Source organism: Carassius carassius, chromosome 1 (assembly GCF_963082965.1).
Source record: "Carassius carassius chromosome 1, fCarCar2.1, whole genome shotgun sequence".
NCBI lineage: Eukaryota > Metazoa > Chordata > Actinopteri > Cypriniformes > Cyprinidae > Carassius > Carassius carassius.
This window is the reverse complement of record NC_081755.1, coordinates 27,729,175-27,747,470: the sequence shown is the minus strand read 5'-3', so window position 1 is coordinate 27,747,470 and position 18,296 is coordinate 27,729,175. Positions and strand designations below refer to the sequence as shown.

Sequence of the window (18,296 nt, the reverse complement as noted above, 5' to 3'; positions counted from 1 at the left end):
GATGATTGGACAGGAGAAGTTTGGAAACGTCCATCTCTGAGAGTGGGGAGAAGGAGGAGAAAGAGTGTGCGTCGGTCACTGTGAAGTTGTCCTCAGTCTGTGGTGTGGAGAATTGGTCACTGATGGTCTTATTTGTGAAGAAAACTGCAAAGTCGTCCGCTGTAAGAGTCGATGGAGGAGGTGGTGGTGGGGGATTAAGAAGAGAAGAGAAAGTCTTGAAGAATGTCCGAGCATCACAACAGCTGTTAATTTTGTTGTGGTAGTAGGATGTTTTAGCTGTGAAGACATTTACAGGAAGGAAGAGAGGAGAGACTGATACACACTGAGGTCGGTAGAGTTTCTTGATTTCTGCCATTTCCTCTCTGCAGCCCTGAGTTTAGAGCGATGTTCACGGAGAACATCGTACAGCCAAGAGGCAGATGGGGCGGTGCGTGCTGGTCTAGACAACAGTGGGCAAAAGTTGTCCAAGCAAGATGTTAAAGTGGAGCAAAGAGTGTCCGTAGCACTGTTCGTGTCCAGAGCTGAAAACTGAGAGAGTGCAGGAAGTGAGGATGAAACCACAGAAGATAGGCGAGATGGAGAGAGTGAGCGTAGGTTCTGTCGATAGGTGACCTGCGTTGGAGTGTGAGGCACTTCAGGAGTAAGTGCTAGGTTAGCAGTAATGAGGAAGTGGTCTGAGGTGTGCAGTGGAGCAACTGAAGAGTTGTCCACAGAGCAACAGCACGTGTAGATGAGGTCCAGTTGGTTGACTGATTTGTGAGTCACTGTAGTAGACACCTGCTTGAGATCAAATGAGGTGAGCAGAGTTTTGAAGTCAGCAGCCTGGGGTTTATCTAGGTGGATGTTGAAGTCACCAAGCAGTACCAGAGGAGTACCATCTTCAGGAAAGTTTGATAGCAGCACATCCAACTCCTCCAAGAAGTTTCCCAATTGACCTGGGGGACGATAAATGACCACAAAGTGGATTTTAACAGGGTGGGTTACAGTAATGGCATGTGATTCAAATGAACCATTACCTGTAGGCGATGGCTGAAGATCATATTTCCATTCTTTTGATATAAGGAGACCATTACCTCCTTCCCAGTGGTACGAGGGGTGTGGGAACAAGTCCAATTTAAACCAAAAAGTCAGGGCGGATTTGTGAACCAAATTCATTAAAAAGAACTGGCCTCAGATTCACATGTTTGTTTATCATGTACTTAGCCAGAAGAATGTGAAAGATGGTCGTGTTGTTTTCTTTTTATTACTTTGTGGCGCCGTCTTTCTCTGATGGCACAACCAGTCTCTGCGAGTTCTCAACACAGCTTTATGCCTTATGTGTGATTTGCATCCAGGGTCTCTTTCCGGTTAAAGGCACTCCATTCACATAGTTGTGCAATGATACATTGTACACTTCCAGCTTCCCTCAGAGCCTCAGCAGGACATGCCGGTTTGTCTGTTTAATTAACATTGTCTCTTAGGGGATTCAGCATATTACAACACTGGAACACAAAGCGCACCAGACGTGTAAACGGTGTGTGTGTGACTTTGCAAAACTCCCGTAGGGGATCACTAATCACTTTCCCCCAACATTAGGTAAAACTGAGCAGATGTTCCCACACAAAAAGATCTTGAATTATCCTTAATAAGAACTTCCACTGCAACACCTCTCACTTCTTGTGTGACTCTAAATGTGGACCACATGGCTAGCCTCAAGCATTGGATCATTTGTATCCTCCACAGCACACGTTCTTCTCTTTATGTTTTTTCTTTTCATTTTGTGCATTGTAGCCTACTGCTAGTCCTATGTATCTCACCTTTCCAGCATGCCTATACCCCTCCCTTTCACACTTGTGCTCAATATATCTCTCCTTTCATTATCTCACTCCTTTCCCCTTTAACACGTTTATAATTTCATCTCATATATGTATATTTTTTGCCTAGAAGCCTCAGTAATCAAGGCTGTCAGGGTCTTCCTTGAAGAAAAATACATTTAGCTGACTCAAACATTGCCATTTATAAGGTAATTTCATGATATAATCTACAGCTATGTTGCCCCTGAAGGTGTTTTGATTAATCTTCTAGTTTCAGTGTGGAGGTGCCTGCTATAGTCAATATGTACCTAATATCTCACCTCATTTCACAGTGTTGAAGTGAAGAGTGTCTTCTGTGAAGGGTTAATATTTACTTCTTTTAAAGTCACGAAACACACAGTGTCTCCACAACATGGCAGCGGCGGCAACTGAGAGAATAAAAGTTAGACCTTCTTTCTTTGCGAGCATTTGGATTTGGATAAATGTTACGCAGATCTTCCCAAACAGTGACGTAGAGATGTGGGGGTGTGTTCGAACGAGCCGTTTTAGGGGGATGTGACAGAGTATTAACTTTAATAAAGAATATCTCTTTGGATTTGAGACTTTAGTCTCTGCAACTTTAGGGATCTTATCTATTCACAAACAGCTTGTTACACTCCAAAGAGAAAGGAAAACTTGAAATGGCATCAAATGACCCCTTTAAAAATTTAAATACCTTAAGTTAATAATAAACTAGTATGCAATACAGACAGATCATATAAAAAAATTGCAATCTGTTAGAAAGTGTCTTATTTTAACATAAATGTTCTGTCTCATGAAGACTAACACAGCATTAAAGGTCCCATGAAGTGCCTTGAAACACGCAGCATTATTCTATGTGGTGACGTAATTTCCACTGAAACAGGAAGAGAGGGCAAGACATATCGAGCATCTCCACCCCATTTTTAAAAATAGCGACTAGCGTTTTGTTTATATCCTAGATTCAAAATGAAACTTAGTAAAACAAAATAGTGGTTATAATCATGCTGAGGCTTTGTAGTTGTAAAAGTTTTTAATATATGCCGACTTGTGTATGTGATCCGCTCTGTGCCATCGCGTCTCTGGACCAAACACTCGCATGAAACCAGACCTCATTTACATATATTGTATATATATTGAAAGCATATATGAATTGTTCCCTATCGCCAACATTGTGCACTAAGAACCACTCATTGTACAGGAAATACTACACTCTGAACAAGTGACCGATCTCAGTCTGTGGTTCAGCGTCTATTTATAGTGCAGGGGGCAGATGCTTCAGATTCTAGAGAGCATATGATTGGACAGAAGATTTGATGAGAAGATGGAAGTATTTTGATGAGCATTTTTGGTGGAAGTGATGAACTGCAAGCTTTGAATGCTCATCTTCTAAATGCGAATTTTGTCACTGTTTTTGGAGCACACTGCCTTATAGATAACCTTAAGACTAACATATTGATACTAACACCCAAAAAATTTACATTTAGATTTCATGGGGACTTTAATGTACGTTTCACAGGGTGGTCTGTAAAGAAGCATATCATGAGTTTTATAAACAAACTGCTTAAAAGCACAGTGAAAAGAAATCTTAAAACATTGGCTTTTAAAAACTTTAAATTTTTTATTTAACTTTTAATTGAACTTTTATAGACTTTTAATGAAGGCAATCAAAATATTTTAGTTAGTAGGAAGAAACAAATATAAAATATTTGGTAACACTTTACAACAAGTCATTTGTTAACATTAGTTAAAGTAGTAACTAACATGAATGAACAATGAACGATACATTTATTACTCTATTAGTAAACTTTTTTAATGTTAGTTAATGAAAATTGGAATTCATTGTTTGTATATTAGTTCACAGAGCATTAACTACTGTTAACAAACACAACTAGCTATTTTAATACATTAGTAAATGGTGAAATTAATATTAACTAAGATTATTAAATTCTGTAGAAGTATTGTTCATTGTTAGTTAATGTACTAATATAGTTAACTAATGAACCTTATTGGGAAGTATTTGCCGCTTGCTTACATAAAAAAGAAAGTCTGTAGTGTTTCTCTGCATGTACATTTATGTTTTAATTAATCATTAAATTAATATTTGATGATGGAATACACTGATGGCCTATAATTAGACTCTAATTTAGCTGCAAGACACTTTAAATGATTATCTGCTGTGTGCTGGGATTTATCAGGGATTAAACACATAATAGGTGGTGCGTGGTAATGAGCTCTAGCAGTAAACTCCAGATGGTTTTTATGTCCTTTAATAAGCACACCATGCTAGAAAGAAACCACACCAAATGCTGGTAAATAATTGTATGCATTTTCCCCCACCCCCCATGTAGGTATAATCTGCGCCTGTGGATCTTCTTGGGTTTTCTTCTTTAGGTCAGATGAACTTAATACTGAAGATATGACACAGTGTTAAGATTTAAAATGACTAATTTGTTTTAGCCTCTGTGGGAAGAATATAAGACTTTGCTTCATTAAAATAATTGCAAAATAGATGCTGCATTTATCTCTTATTGTAACAGCAAACATTTTAATCTTACACATCTCCCAATTTGTTCTTCACAGCGCTGTCTGCCTTCTTAACACTAATTAAATATCTGCCCTCCCACCACTAATTAAAAAGTGTTAGGTACACAGGCAGGTGCTGGGATGCCTGCGGAGGTAGAGGTATGACAACCTTTCTCTCTCTCTTAGTTATGTATTTAGCAGGGTTTATGTGTGAGTAACTGCGTATTCATGACACTTACAAATGCCTCAAGCTGTGCTCCAACATTTTATGTTTCCACTCCAGTACACCTCCCTATACATACATAATCATATGCAAAGTATTTCCCTCTGATAAGCATGCATTGTATATTCAAGACTAATCTAAACCTGATTCAACCACAGCGGTCGTCATCAATCAAAATAACATGTATGCTAAAAGTTCACATTTGACGATTGAACACAAAATTAAGGCTTTTACATTGTGTTCAAGTGCATACTAGGCTATACAATTAAGTTTACCGCTGACTCAAACTGGCGCATATCAAATACATATTTCTAGGCAAATGGACTCAACCGCCTGCATACAAATGCACTGTAGTACCCTACTTTCAGTGTGTAGAAATAAACTTAATTTGAAATTTTATATACTGACAGACTCTTACGGTTATTTTCCATTGTATGGTATGGCAGGCTATGGTTTGGTATGGTTTATTTTGGGGAGTTTTCCATTGGATACAGTACCTGGTACCTGGTACTTTTTTCAGTACCACCTCGGCTGAGGTTCCAAGCCAGCCGTACTATTACCAAAATGTGACGTGTAAACCCTTCTGATCACCGATTGGCCAGAGAGAAGTGTCTCTACCTGCGTCAATGAACTTGTGATACAAAGCACAGCTCAATAAAGAGCATAAAAAATGGACTTGAACACAGCCATAGGATCTAAAATTCACACTGTATTTTTATTAGGATTGGGATCTTGGAAAATGAGTTATTCATAACTTGTTCTATTTATTTTTGTTGTTTGGTTCCAGTAATCAAATTCTTTGTACATTCTTATGATTATAGGTATCCGCCAATAAAAGCAATTACCTGCACACAACAACTATTAGCCACTTGTTTAAAAACAGCAATAACCAGGACATATCCTATCAATCAAAATGTGGAAAAACATGGTAGACTGCAACTCGTGTATAGGAAATGTTTCCTGTAATTTATAATTTAGGAAGTTGAAATGAAGATGCATTAATGCAATCCCACTTCAAAAAACAGCTCGGTAAACGTAGGTTTCATTTGACTCTATGAGTCACCCGTAGTTTTTGTTTACTGTTTTTTTTCTCCTCAACCAAACATTAGTTGAGCTCGCCTCCCATCCAGTATTGCAAAAAAGCTTTGTTACGTCTGATAGAAATACCTATTTTAACGATCTAGTGTAAAGCGCACAGAGCAGGTGCACTCAGGGCGTGTCCAAATCCACTTTTTCTGTTTTAACAACGGAAAAACAGTTGGCATGCCCGTGCGCATGGTCTAAACGGGTTGTCCCTGTTCTCTTAATGTGTAATGGGTGTTTTTGGGTGTAACATGCAATAAATCAATCAGAGTCTCATCTTCCATTCCCTTTAAGAGCCAGTTGCGCTCGTGCTGTGACGGATTTGCTATTTACATGGCAGAATTTGGCAAACGCAAACACAGAACACGTTTCCGAGATTAAACGGAGCTGCTTGTGTGCGAGCAAATAGATAGAGATTGTTTTCCTTAGGAAACCCAAACTATCAGTATTGGGAGATGTCATTCTGAATAATCAGCTATCAGTATTTGCAGAGAAATTGAATATTGGTACATCCTTAGTAAAATACTCTGCTAGAGTTTCCTGCATTAATTATTCAGTGGTGCCACAGCACTGTTATTTAATCTACAGTGCTGCCAGTGTATTTGGTATTTCAATTAAAGAATGACTCCTTCAGTAGTTATTAAATCCAAAACATACACCACAACCAATGTAGTCAAATTTCTGGCACAATTGAGAATCGGACACACAGACCGTGACCAATGCACTCTGATTACAGTGAGTTTGACAACTTTTTTTTGTTAGTTTTTTTTATTTTGTTAATCATATAATAATACGTTATTCAGATGTCTATTACTTTTATTTGTCAGTAGTGTTAATACAAATAAATACCAATTAATGAATACAAATTCAATGTTACTTTAATTTGTATTTTAGTTATAGATATTTTTTTTTCTTTATTGGTTTTGTTTGCCTGTCTGTCTGTCTGTGCAGTTCTACACTGTGCAAGAATTCTTTTAAGTTAACTCACCAACTGGATTTTAATTTTAAAGTCTTTATGCATCTGCTTATTTTAGGAGCTTCTGATTTAAAGAGGTAGTCCACCCAAAGACTTACAAGCACACAGAACAAGGGACAGTACGATAGAGCAAACCCTAAGATCTTTATTGTGCAGGATAAAATGAAGATACCTCAGTCTGTTATCAAATTCTGTCATAAATTCATTTATCACATTTCATGTTGACTTAACAGAGAAATCTTTCACATCGATTCCCGAGCCATAATCTACAACAAACTTCTTCCATAACAAATCATAATTACAGGGAAAAGGCTAATTTTCATTGCAAATTCCGGAACGCTTCTCTCTTTACAAACTAACATAGTCACATTAAATGATTGTTTTTTTATCGCACTTGGGAAATGTGTGTCAAATTTTAATGAGATTTTTCCCCACTCACTGTCTGTGGAAATAGCTGTGAAATACAGCGATTTTAATCTCGCTGCACTCTTTACTGTGAGAGAAACACAGAAAGAGAGAGTGTGGAGTGATAAGAACGAAAGGGAACACAGGGTATGGATAAGAATGTGAGCGCTGAAGATCGCTAGAAGCTCTAATTTAAGCCATGACCAAAGATGGGCCGATGAATACAGTAAAAGAGCAAGCATTAAGAAGTTCCCTTCCTTCCAGCAGTGTGCTGTGAAAGTGCTGGAGAGAAGGAGGGGGGGGCTTCAGAGAGGAAGTAGGCGATAAGGTTATGGGAGAAATATTGTTTACTCACTTATCTGTGACAAGTGTGCATGTCTTTGTGTGTGTGTGTGTGTGTGTGTGTGTGTGTGTGTGTGTGTGTGTGTGTGTGTGTGTGTGTGTTGAGGAAAGAGGTTGAGTAAATCTTCTGGTTTCTTGTAACAGGCTGAACAGCACCCTTAATTTTGGCTTTCCTCTCTTGTTCTCCCCTCATCATTGTCTGTTCTCCCGCTGTCAGGGATATTATCCCACCCAACTTCCCACATCAAAACATAACACCCCCACCCCCCCCTCAAACCACAACCCTCTCTGACCCAGTTTTTTTGGGGTAAAGGGCTTTTGTGCGCTTTTCTGAGAGTCTCCCCCTCACGCATTCTTCATGGAAACACGCGCTTTGTGTGTGCATACAGTATGTGTGTGTTGGTCTCTAATGGGCTGCTATAAGGTCAGTGGTCTCTGATCTCTAGGGCTGCTCTTCAAAAGAGAAGAAAGGAGGAGGATACAAAAATGAGGGAAAGCAGACAGGGAAAGACAGAATGTCGAGTATGTGTGAGTAAAACTTTCACGGCATGTGCTTATGTGACTTAACAGGCAAATACATCAGTGCTGTTTGACCTGATTTGACTTGAACTGGATGGGACTTTTACCTTAAGTGTCTCTGTAGATATGGCATATGTTATGTTATGTGACAGTGTTTACTGTGAACAAGTGAATCTCAGTCAGGGTCTACATTCTGCTTTTCCAAACCCATAAAACAGCATTGTTAATATTAGTCTTTTAATAATGTAAGGGTTGTCGGAGGATTATTTTTTTCCTTTGTTTATTTATATAAGAGTGAACTATTCATGTAATAATGAAAATGCTAAAATTATATTCATTATATTATGAGGTAGGAGGAGCACATTTCTGGTTTAATATCTGGGATTTATTTTGCTTTGCCAAACCTATGAAACATTATTAAAATTATGACTGTCAAAGGATATCTATCTATCTATCTATCTATCTGTCTGTCTGTCTGTCGTCTGTCTATCTGTCTGTCTGTTTTCATTTTCAAATTTATTTGTGAACTATTCATATAATAATACTGAAAGTGCTTAATGATATTAACTGTATAATGAGGCAAAATAAATATATATTGGGTTTATTTTTTATTTAAATGCTTGGACTACATCAAATATTAAACCAGAATCAAACAGCCAATTCTAACAATATTTGTTTTAATCTACAGTTTTAGTAATATTGGAGCTGTCAAAGGATTTGTTTGTTTGTGAAGTAATACAAATGAAAATACTAAGAGGAGGGAGTGTGGATGGATAAGTGAAGGGTATAGATTGGCTTTGACATGGTCACAGGCGCATTTTGCTGAATCTGTACACTGTCTGTCCCCGCCAAGGGGCAGGGCATGAGAACTGAGCGTGTGTGTGTGTGTGTGTGTGTGTGTGTGTGTGTGTGTGTGTGTGTGTGTGGAGCTAGAGAACCACATGAGTAACAGTGGACTCAGGCTTTAATCAGTGAATAGGATCAACAATTATACCAGGAATGCCTTAATGTATTCAGGACAAAATGTTTTGGTTTGTGCGGCATGAACTTGTTCTCTGTATAGGAAAAACATATACACTACTGTGTAAAAAAGGCCATTTATGCTCACAAAGGATGCATTTATTTGCTCATAAATACAGTAAAAATGATCATATTTTATAATATTACTAGAGTAACCTCTTCTTTTTCAGTTTAATATTTTTTGTAAAATGCAGTTTATTCCTGAGAAAGCAAATCCAAATTGTCAGCATCATTACTCCAGTCTTCTGTGTCACATGATCCTTCAGAAATCAATATGCTGATTTGCTGCTCAAGAAATATTATTATCAGTGTTGAAAATGGTTGTGCTTATATTTTTGTGGAAACCAAAAAGTAATTTATTTGGAATATGTTTTTTGTAACATTGCAAAATTTATTTGCTAACACTTTTGATCAATTGAATGCATTCTTGTTAAATAAAAGTATTAATTTCTTAAAAAAAAAAAAAACTGACTCCAAATGTTTTAAATAAAATAGACTGAACTATATCTGGTGATGATTATTATTCGTTATGTAGAGGGAAAAGTACAGTAGCCCGTATGAGTTTGTGTTTAAATTTCATTATATAATTTTATCTGTCTTCTATGATGTTGATAATTGTTTTGCAATAAATAACTCTTAGCTCTTATCAAGTAATGTTATTAATTAAAGTATAAAAAAGCATTTTTTGTTTTTAACTTGGCATGAAACCAAAAAGGGATGTCTTGCCCACAAGAGTCCTTTGACATATCATAAAAGTGACACAATACTAATGCTGAGGCACAATTTACTTTGTTCAAGCATGTCTAATACACACACAGGAACATTTTTATATTATTTTATGGTTGTTAGTTGAGTCCCTGTGGCCAGCGCCTGTGTTTGACTGAGCGTGTTCAACAGGCACAGATACAAAACAAAGTCCTTTATTCCCTTTGGGAGTGAGTGCTTTTTCAACCTTTGAGAGAGAGAGAGCATGATAGAGAAAGAGAAATAAAAGAGTGATGGTGAGATGATGGGGGCATAATAGCAACAGCAGTCATTCAAGGCCAGATGCTCCAGAGTGACCAGTGGATCCTTCTCGTTTTCTGTACGTCTTTTGTATTTTCTGTGTCTGTACTTTGTTTGTGTGCCTACGTATGAGTCACATTCTAAGTCTATGTTCCTCACCCCAGTGCCTCTACCAGCATAGTGAGACACAGATTAAAGGTGAAGGGCTAGTACATATGAGCGCATGCCCACTGCTGAGGTCCTCTTCTGGGCAGAAGGAGCAGGAAAGCCCTGGACCCTCTGGTCCTGTTGAGTTGGATAACGGTGACCTTTGAGAAGAAATAAATTAGTCTGTTCTCTTCTCTCAAACATTCATATTATATAGTTTGCCACATTAAATGAGATATTATAATATTATATATCTCCCTTGTATTTGCTCATGCATGGCCTAATATGGTCATAACAATCACTACCTGCTTTATTGAAAGAAGAAATTCAAACATACATAAAAAAAAAGCAAAACAAAAAGAATGAGTAGAGACAAACCCAAGAGGTCACACACTCACCCGCTCACCACAGCTGTTCTCCCTCAGGGAAGATTTGTGTGGTTCAGGCTCAGTGCTCAAGGTAATTGTGTCTGCGTATGTGTGTGTGTGAAAGAGAGAGTTCCGTTCATTGAGTCTATTAACACTAGGTTGACCTCTTACCAAACAATATATCTAGCAGAATACACAATTAACTATATGGATGAAAATTGGTATATATTGTTGTCATCTTAACGTTCAGCAATTTATTCTTTAAAAACACTTTTATACAATTTTATACACTTGTTTATACACATTGATTTATACACAATGTTTATTTTAGGTTTTAATATTTAATTTAGAAATATAGTAATTGTAATAGTAGCCATTTACTGGTTTTCATTTACAAAAAAATAAAAAGTTGTCTTAGATTCAGATTAGGGGAGCAACATATTATTGGATCAATATCGGAATTTGCCGATATGTCTTGCAGACAAGAGGAATACATTAACTCACATGTTCTCAGGGTGTGCTAGCGATTAGATCATGTCAGCAAAGTTTTGCCTGAATGGTGATGAGATTCACTCAGTTGGATTGCTGCATTTAAATTGAGAAAGCACGTACAGAATCAACGTTCGGTGAATGATAGCGTAAACAGGAATAGCACGTGCAGCGGCAGCCTCCGCAGGCTCCTAATATAGTTTATTTATAGTTACTTTCAAATCTTCAGTGTACTGTCATTATAAAATAACTTTGTTGTTTATTTAATTCTAACAAATAAGTTTTTGTTAAAAATCTAACCAAAATTAAAAATAAATATATATCGGCATCGGCTATCAGCCAAAATGAGCTGAAAATTATTGGCATATCGAATATCGCCAAAAATCCAATATCGCTCATCCTTAGTAATGGTAGTATCATACATTTTTCCTTTATAGCTTAATTTCTGAAAGATTGGGTTGTTTTAAATGGCTTTTTTACTTAAAAGAGCATCTATTCATTCATTCCTGCATCTACCATATTGAGAATAGCTGTTTTTAATGAAATCTCCATCTTACACAATATATATTTTATTAACTGTCAATGCACATCAAAAACTGCACTAAAATTACTGTAATTATGCTTCACATACTGTATGTAATTGTTTTAAGATATGAACTTTGAATTATATTTGGAACTCTCTGTGTTTGTCCACAGAGTCTGTGAGCTGTGCAGTGTGGGACGCTGTCTGCCCCGTTGTCATCAGACGTCATGAGCTGGAGCTTCCTGACACGTCTGCTGGAGGAGATCCAGCACCACTCCACGTCGGTGGGGAAACTCTGGCTCACTGCGCTAGTTGTCTTCCGCATCGTGCTGACTGTGGTGGGCGGCGAGTCCATATACTACGATGAGCAGAGCAAGTTTGTCTGCAACTCGGGCCAGCCGGGATGTGAGAATGTCTGCTACGATGCCTTTGCGCCGCTCTCGCACGTGCGATTCTGGGTCTTTCAGATCATCCTGTCCGCCATGCCCTCTCTGCTCTATATGGGCTACGCAGCCAATAAGATCTCCCACAACGAGGAATTGAGGGGCGGTGCGGGGGCCGGGGCTCCAGCCGTAAGAAACTCAGTAGGGGGCGGATACACTCAGCGCAGACCGAGAAAGATGTACTTTGGTGCGCGGCAGCATCGGCCAGGACATGAGGATGGGGAAGAGGAACGCGAGGATGACCCCATGATCTATGAAGTGCCTGAGATAGACAACACGCGTCGTGAGCTGGTGCCACCACGTCCCAAACCCAAAGTGCGCCACGATGGGCGCCGGCGAATACGAGACGATGGTCTGATGCGAGTGTATGTGTTACAGCTGCTGACACGCTCCGCACTGGAGGCAGGCTTTCTGGCGGGACAATACCTGTTATACGGTTTTCGAGTGGAACCAATCTATGTGTGCTCAGATAAACCCTGTCCACACCACGTGGACTGCTTCATCTCACGCCCCACAGAAAAAACCATCTTCCTCCGAATTATGTATAGCGTCAGCTGCATTTGCCTGCTACTAAACCTGTGGGAAATGATTCACCTCGGAGTAGGAACTATCCGGGATGCACTGCGCAAACGAACTGAATCAGCCACCGATGATGAGTACCAGCTTAGCTTGCTTGCAGCTGGGGGCGTGTCTGTCGGAGTAGGTGGGCCTTCACTCAGCGAAGGGGAACCAGGAGGCGGAGTTGGGGGCGGCGTTCGAGAAGCAGACTATGTTGGTTATCCCTTCTCCTGGAACACTCCTTCTGCACCACCAGGGTATAACATCGTGGTGAAGCCCGAGACGATGCCGTACACAGACCTGAACAACGCCAAGATGGCTTGCAAGCAAAACCGTGCCAACATCGCCCAGGAGGAGCAGCAGCAGTACGGCTCCAATGAAGACAACTTCCCATCTGCAGGTGAGGCGAGACCGCCTCCCATCAACAAAGATGTGATACAATTAGAGGCAGCGATTCAAGCCTATACCTTGCAGCACAATGCTAGCAATAACCACGATGAGATGAATGACACCAATGACATCGATGAGAAGCCTCAGAGCAACATCGCCACTGCACCACAGAAGGAGCGAAAGCAACGGTCTAAGCATGGAAAATCTGGGAGTGCTGGGAGCACCAGCAGCAGCAAGTCCGGAGAAGGCAAACCATCTGTCTGGATCTGAAATTTGCATGCACACCTGAACATTATACTCAGTGGTGCACACTATCATTCATTTCTGCAAACACCTGATTCAAAAAATGCTGCATATCATTTTGAAGTGCTTTCGGTGCCTTAAAGAAACTCCATGAATGAGATGGATTTTTTCATACAATTTCATTGATCTACCTATAATACACTTGTGTGCTCATGATTACATCAAGCTCTAAGAACATTCCCTCATAATCCAGAAAAACCCGTCCGTTTTCATAACTCACTGAATAGTTCGGAACTATTCAGTGAGTTGAGAAAGTCTTCCTATAGGATTCTCCGTAAGAGTGATGACGCTACAATCCGATTCCGAACCAGCTGTCTTCCTTTTGCCAGTGTTAAACAATAACTTTTGCATCATGATGCCAAGCTACAACAATGCAATGATACACCATTGCTTTGGTTGTACACTGTGGTCTTCAAGACCCAACAAACAGTCCTGTGAAATAAGCTGTAAATCTACATTTACAAACACACAAACACATCCAATGCAAATGTTTTCATAGCTATGGGTCTTTGAGGAAGCATTGCAATGTCTTTCAGTTTTGAGATCTCTGTAGTATTTCTAGCCACCAAGACTTGGGATATTCTGTTGATGGATCCACTTCCTACTCTGTTCTTGTACTATCCCCTACTGGTGAAGAAAGTATTTGCAGTCTAGTCTAATTAGCCATATAAATATATACAGGGTTCCCAAGGTCCTGGAAATGACATTGAATCTTAAAAGGGTTTTTTCCAGACCTGAAAAGAGGAAATTAATTTAAAAATAAAAGGTAAATTAATTTCAGCGCTCAGTTTTCTTGTTTGTTTCTTTAGAAAGAAATCACTCTTTGTGAGTCATTATGAAAATATTTTTTACAAATTCTTTATCCAGTAATTGAATGGTGAAAAAAGTTAAGGGGAAAAATCATGGAAATTCATTGAAATTCTGTACTTTTAGGTGCATATGAAACCAATTTACATTCAGATTGTCTGAAAATCACTGTGTATCACTGTATTCATGGGAACATCGTCTAGGTCTAACAGACTTGATATAGCCAGTCCAAGTAGCAGGTCTAACTTGGATCAAATGGAGGTTAAAAGTTTAAAAGTGACACTCTGTAGATCAAGAAATGTAGATATCTAAGGTACACACAAACAAATTCATACACACTGTGTGAAGAGTCTTCCATTCTCTCTTACTGCCACATTCCAACTTGTGAGACTTTTGCCTTTATGTAGGATGTTTCAATTTGTGACAATTGCCATGGGAGACCAAATACTGTTTGTCACAAAGACATCGAGCTACTATGCAGTCATGCGGACAGAGGAAAACACGCCATAGAACACTATTGTGTGTGCCTGCGTGTGTGCGCTTGCGTGTAGCTGAGGACGAGGCAGTGGGGATTGATTGCATGAGTGCATGTGACTTGTATTTGATTAATGAATTAAAGAAAAGAAAAAAAACCTTTACATATCAGCATTTCAGCAGTATTTATTGATGCTGAAGACTGTGACATTAGATTTGTGGTTTCTAAGCGAGACTTGACTTGTTTGTATTTTTAAACATCAATTTGGTTTCTTTTTTTATTCTTTTTAATACACAGAATTCCATTTTAACAGTGCCCATATGATTTGATTATTACAAAATATGTTTTTTAAAGATTTTGTTGCCTTTAATTGTAGTAACAACAAACGATGTGATGATTTGTAGTCAATCAGTGCAATTATGTTTCCCAGTGTGCTCAGTGAATCCTTGTTTTTTATAGTCATGATCGAATATGATTTTGCATGGGAGGGAAAATAGGAATATTTTCGGGCAATTTCCAATGGGAATACTCTAAACAAAAAGGATTCTGCAATGTAACCAATTACTTTGACCTTTTCTGTGTGGATGTGTGTTGGAGTTTCTAACAGCTGTATATTGGAGGCGCGCTCCAGATGGAGTGAGTATAAGAGACCCCTCTGCCCCACATCTGAGCACCACTGCGTGTGTTGACGTTTAATGTGTGAGCATTTGTGGAGTCAGGGTTAGCCGAGGCGATCCTCAAGAAAAACCTTGCGTACTTTTGTCAGCTGTCTAAGAAAGAAACTGAAGTAGTAAGCTAATTTACTTCAGACTTTGACACATCTCTTTGAAAGCAAACCTTCTCAGCAGGTCACAATGAAGTCTGATGGCATTCTTACTGACGAGCGTGTGTGAATGTGGAAGCATGCGTTTCTATTTATTGCCCTTTCCTGGTTATCATCAAGCCACTAAGATAAGACCATTGTTTGTCTTGACTGGTATGCGTTTCTATAATTGTTCTCACTGTGTTTGAAAAATGAGGGAGAAAAAAAAATGCTTTTAATGTGCCAAGCTGGATTGTCCAACGATGTACAATTATTTCCAATTTTGGAGAACCCTCTCTTTTGGATTTGAAAATGCATGTTCAGAGCTATTTTGTTAATAAAATGAGTTAAATGGCAATGCTGTGTGTCTGAGAAAGAATATGTGCATTTGACATTTAAAGGAATCTGTGTCGATTGTCTCTTTGTTCGTCAAAGGAGTGATTTTGATGGTTTGTGAAGGAGTCAGCCTATTATTCATCTCTATTTTTGAAAGAAACGCGGGGTCGAGCCACGTTTGTCGCTCTTACTCATGTCCAGAACACTGTTTCTTGGAAATGGTCTGAGCAGGTTTACTCTCAGAATGCATTCCATTAGGCATCAGATTGTTTAATGAACCATAAACAGATCATAGGAGAAAAAAAACTTTAGTGTCAAATGTGGCTCCCAATGGGAATGTCTTTCCCTTAAAAGAGTGTAACTCAGATGCGGAAAAAACGGGTAACTGGGCCAACATAAGTGGAATCCCCCGAGTGTGTGCAGAACAGCTTGCAAAATGTTTAAAAAAACAAAAGTGTACACCGTGCATCCATTCTCCAAACCACTTATCCTCTGTAGGGTTGCGGAATTGACAGCAAATTGATAAAACACAGACACGAAAGGAAGAGAGATAATATCAAAAGAAGGGTGCAGAAGATCTCTAATCTCCGGCCTAATTAACAAACCTGATGAACAGATATTTTTGTAGATGGCGAGTATCTGCTTGAGTTGGCCATTTTTTATGACACAAATACAGTAATGGCCAAATATATCGGCACCTTTCGTGAATATAATCAAAGAAGGCTGTGAAAATTCATCTGCATTGTTAATCCTTTTGATCTTTTTTTTTTTATCACAAAAATCTAACCTTTCATTGGATAAAAATGATTTCAAATGGGGAAAAATATCATTATGAAATAAATGTTTTTCTCTAATACACATTGGCCACAAGTAACGGCATCCTTTTATTCAATACTTTTTGAAACCTCCATTTGCCAGTTTAACAGGTCTACATTTTCTCCTATAATGCCTGATGAGGTCAAGAGATCAGAGACCATTCCTTCATCCAGAATCACTCCAGACCCTTTAGATTCCCAGCTTCTCCTCTTAGGTTCACTTCTCTCATTTTCCGTAGGGTTCAGGTCAGAGGACTGGAATGGCCATAGCAGAAGCTTGGATTTGAGTTCAGTGACCCATTTCTGTGTTGTTTTTGAGGTTTGTGTTTGGATTATTGTACGATTGGATGATCCAAACATGGTCCATTATAAGATTTCTAACAGAGTCAGTCACTTACTGATTTTTTATCTGTTGGTATTTGATAGAATCAAAGATGTCATGTATCTAAACAAGATGTCCAGGACCTCCAGCAGAAATATAGGCCCACAACATTAAAAATACAGCAGTATATTTCATTGTACACATGAAGTACTTTTTATCCCTGTTTTCACTAAACCCATCTTGAGTGTTTGCTGCTAAAAAACTCATTTTTTAGTTTCATCTGACCATAGAAGCCAGTCCCATTTGAAGTTCCAGTCATGTCTGATAACTCAATATGCTTTAGTTTGTTTTTGGATGAGCTAGGAGAATTGTTCTTGAAACCCTGCCAAACAACATGTGGTGATGTAGGTGTTGTTTGAAAAAATTTTTTTTAGGTTTTCTGACCCCGAGACAACTATTTTCTGCAGTTCTCCAGCTGTGATCCTTGGAGAGTCGTAACCCACTCAAACTCTCCTCCTCACCGTGCATTAGGACGATATAGACACACGTCCTCTTCCAGGCAGTTTTGTAACATTTTCTGTTGATTGGAAATTCTTAATTATTGCCCTGATGGTGGAAATGGGAATTTTCACTGCTCAAGTGAAAAGAGCTTCTTAAAGCCACTTCACTAATTTGTAAAGCTCAGTTCCCTTTCAGTCGGTCACTCTCGATGCCACGTCGGTGACCGACGCAAAATGGGATATCACTTCGATAGACCAATCTACTTCGAGTGTAAACTAAACGAGCCAAGCTGCCGCTAATAACTGCGTGAGTATAAGAAGGCAGCAGGTGCAATGCATACCAGCTTTTCGCTTCAGAGCCGAGCATTAGTTCTGCTCAACTTTGTCTGCTGTGAACTATGAGTTCAGCACGCTCTCGGAAGCTTCGTGTGTTAGCGAGACGGCGCTTCAGCGGCGGTCGTTCCGGTGTCGAGTGGATTGCACACTTCAGGCTGCAATACCCCCTGTCGTGTTGCAATAGAGCCGGTCCCTCCAGCAGATATGAGGACGTGGTTTTACAGCCCTTACTTCATTGTACCCAAGAAAGGCGGTGGGTTACGACCAATCTTGGATCTGTGAGTTTTGAACCGGGCCCTTCATCGGCTACCGTTCAAAATGTTGATGCAGAAACACATCATCGGGTGCGTCTGTCCCTGAGATTGGTTTGCAGCAATCGACCTGAAGGATGCATACTTAAATGTGTCGATCCTTCCGTGCCACAGACCTTTTCTGCACTTTGCGTTCGAAGGACGGGCATATCAGTACAAGGTCCTGCCCTTTGGGTTGTCCCTATCTCCCTGTATCTTCACGAAAGTCACGGAGGCAGCTCTTGTTCCCCTCAGAGAGCAGGGTGTTCGTATTCTCAACTATCTAGACGATTGGCTGATACTAGCACAATCTTGGAATCAGTAGAGCGAGCACAGAGACCTGGTGCTCCGGCACCTCAGCCTGTTGGGCCTTCAGGTCAACTGGGAAAAGAGCAAACTCTTGCCAACGCAGAGGATCTCTTTTCTCGTAATGGAGTTGGATTCGCTCAACAGACAGCACGCCTCACAGCGGTCCCACTGAA

At 39.4% G+C, this 18,296-nt stretch overlaps 1 protein-coding gene across 2 annotated transcripts in view; it reads left to right on the top strand.

Moving 5' to 3' along the window:
- The window catches only part of LOC132143827 (gap junction gamma-1 protein-like), a 33,228-nt gene extending 20,076 nt beyond the window's left edge, over window positions 1–13,152 (top strand). The window contains exons 1-2 of one of the 2 annotated variants that reach the window (XM_059554405.1): window positions 7,695–7,894; window positions 11,611–13,152. In XM_059554405.1, the coding sequence (XP_059410388.1) occupies window positions 11,665–13,098 (1,434 nt within the window). In that variant the 5' untranslated portion in view covers window positions 7,695–7,894; window positions 11,611–11,664 and the 3' untranslated portion in view covers window positions 13,099–13,152. Of the gene's footprint in view, window positions 1–7,694; window positions 7,895–11,610 lie in introns of those variants that run through there. The other variant, XM_059554395.1, reaches the window with a different exon arrangement.
- Window positions 13,153–18,296: the final 5,144 nt, after the last annotated feature.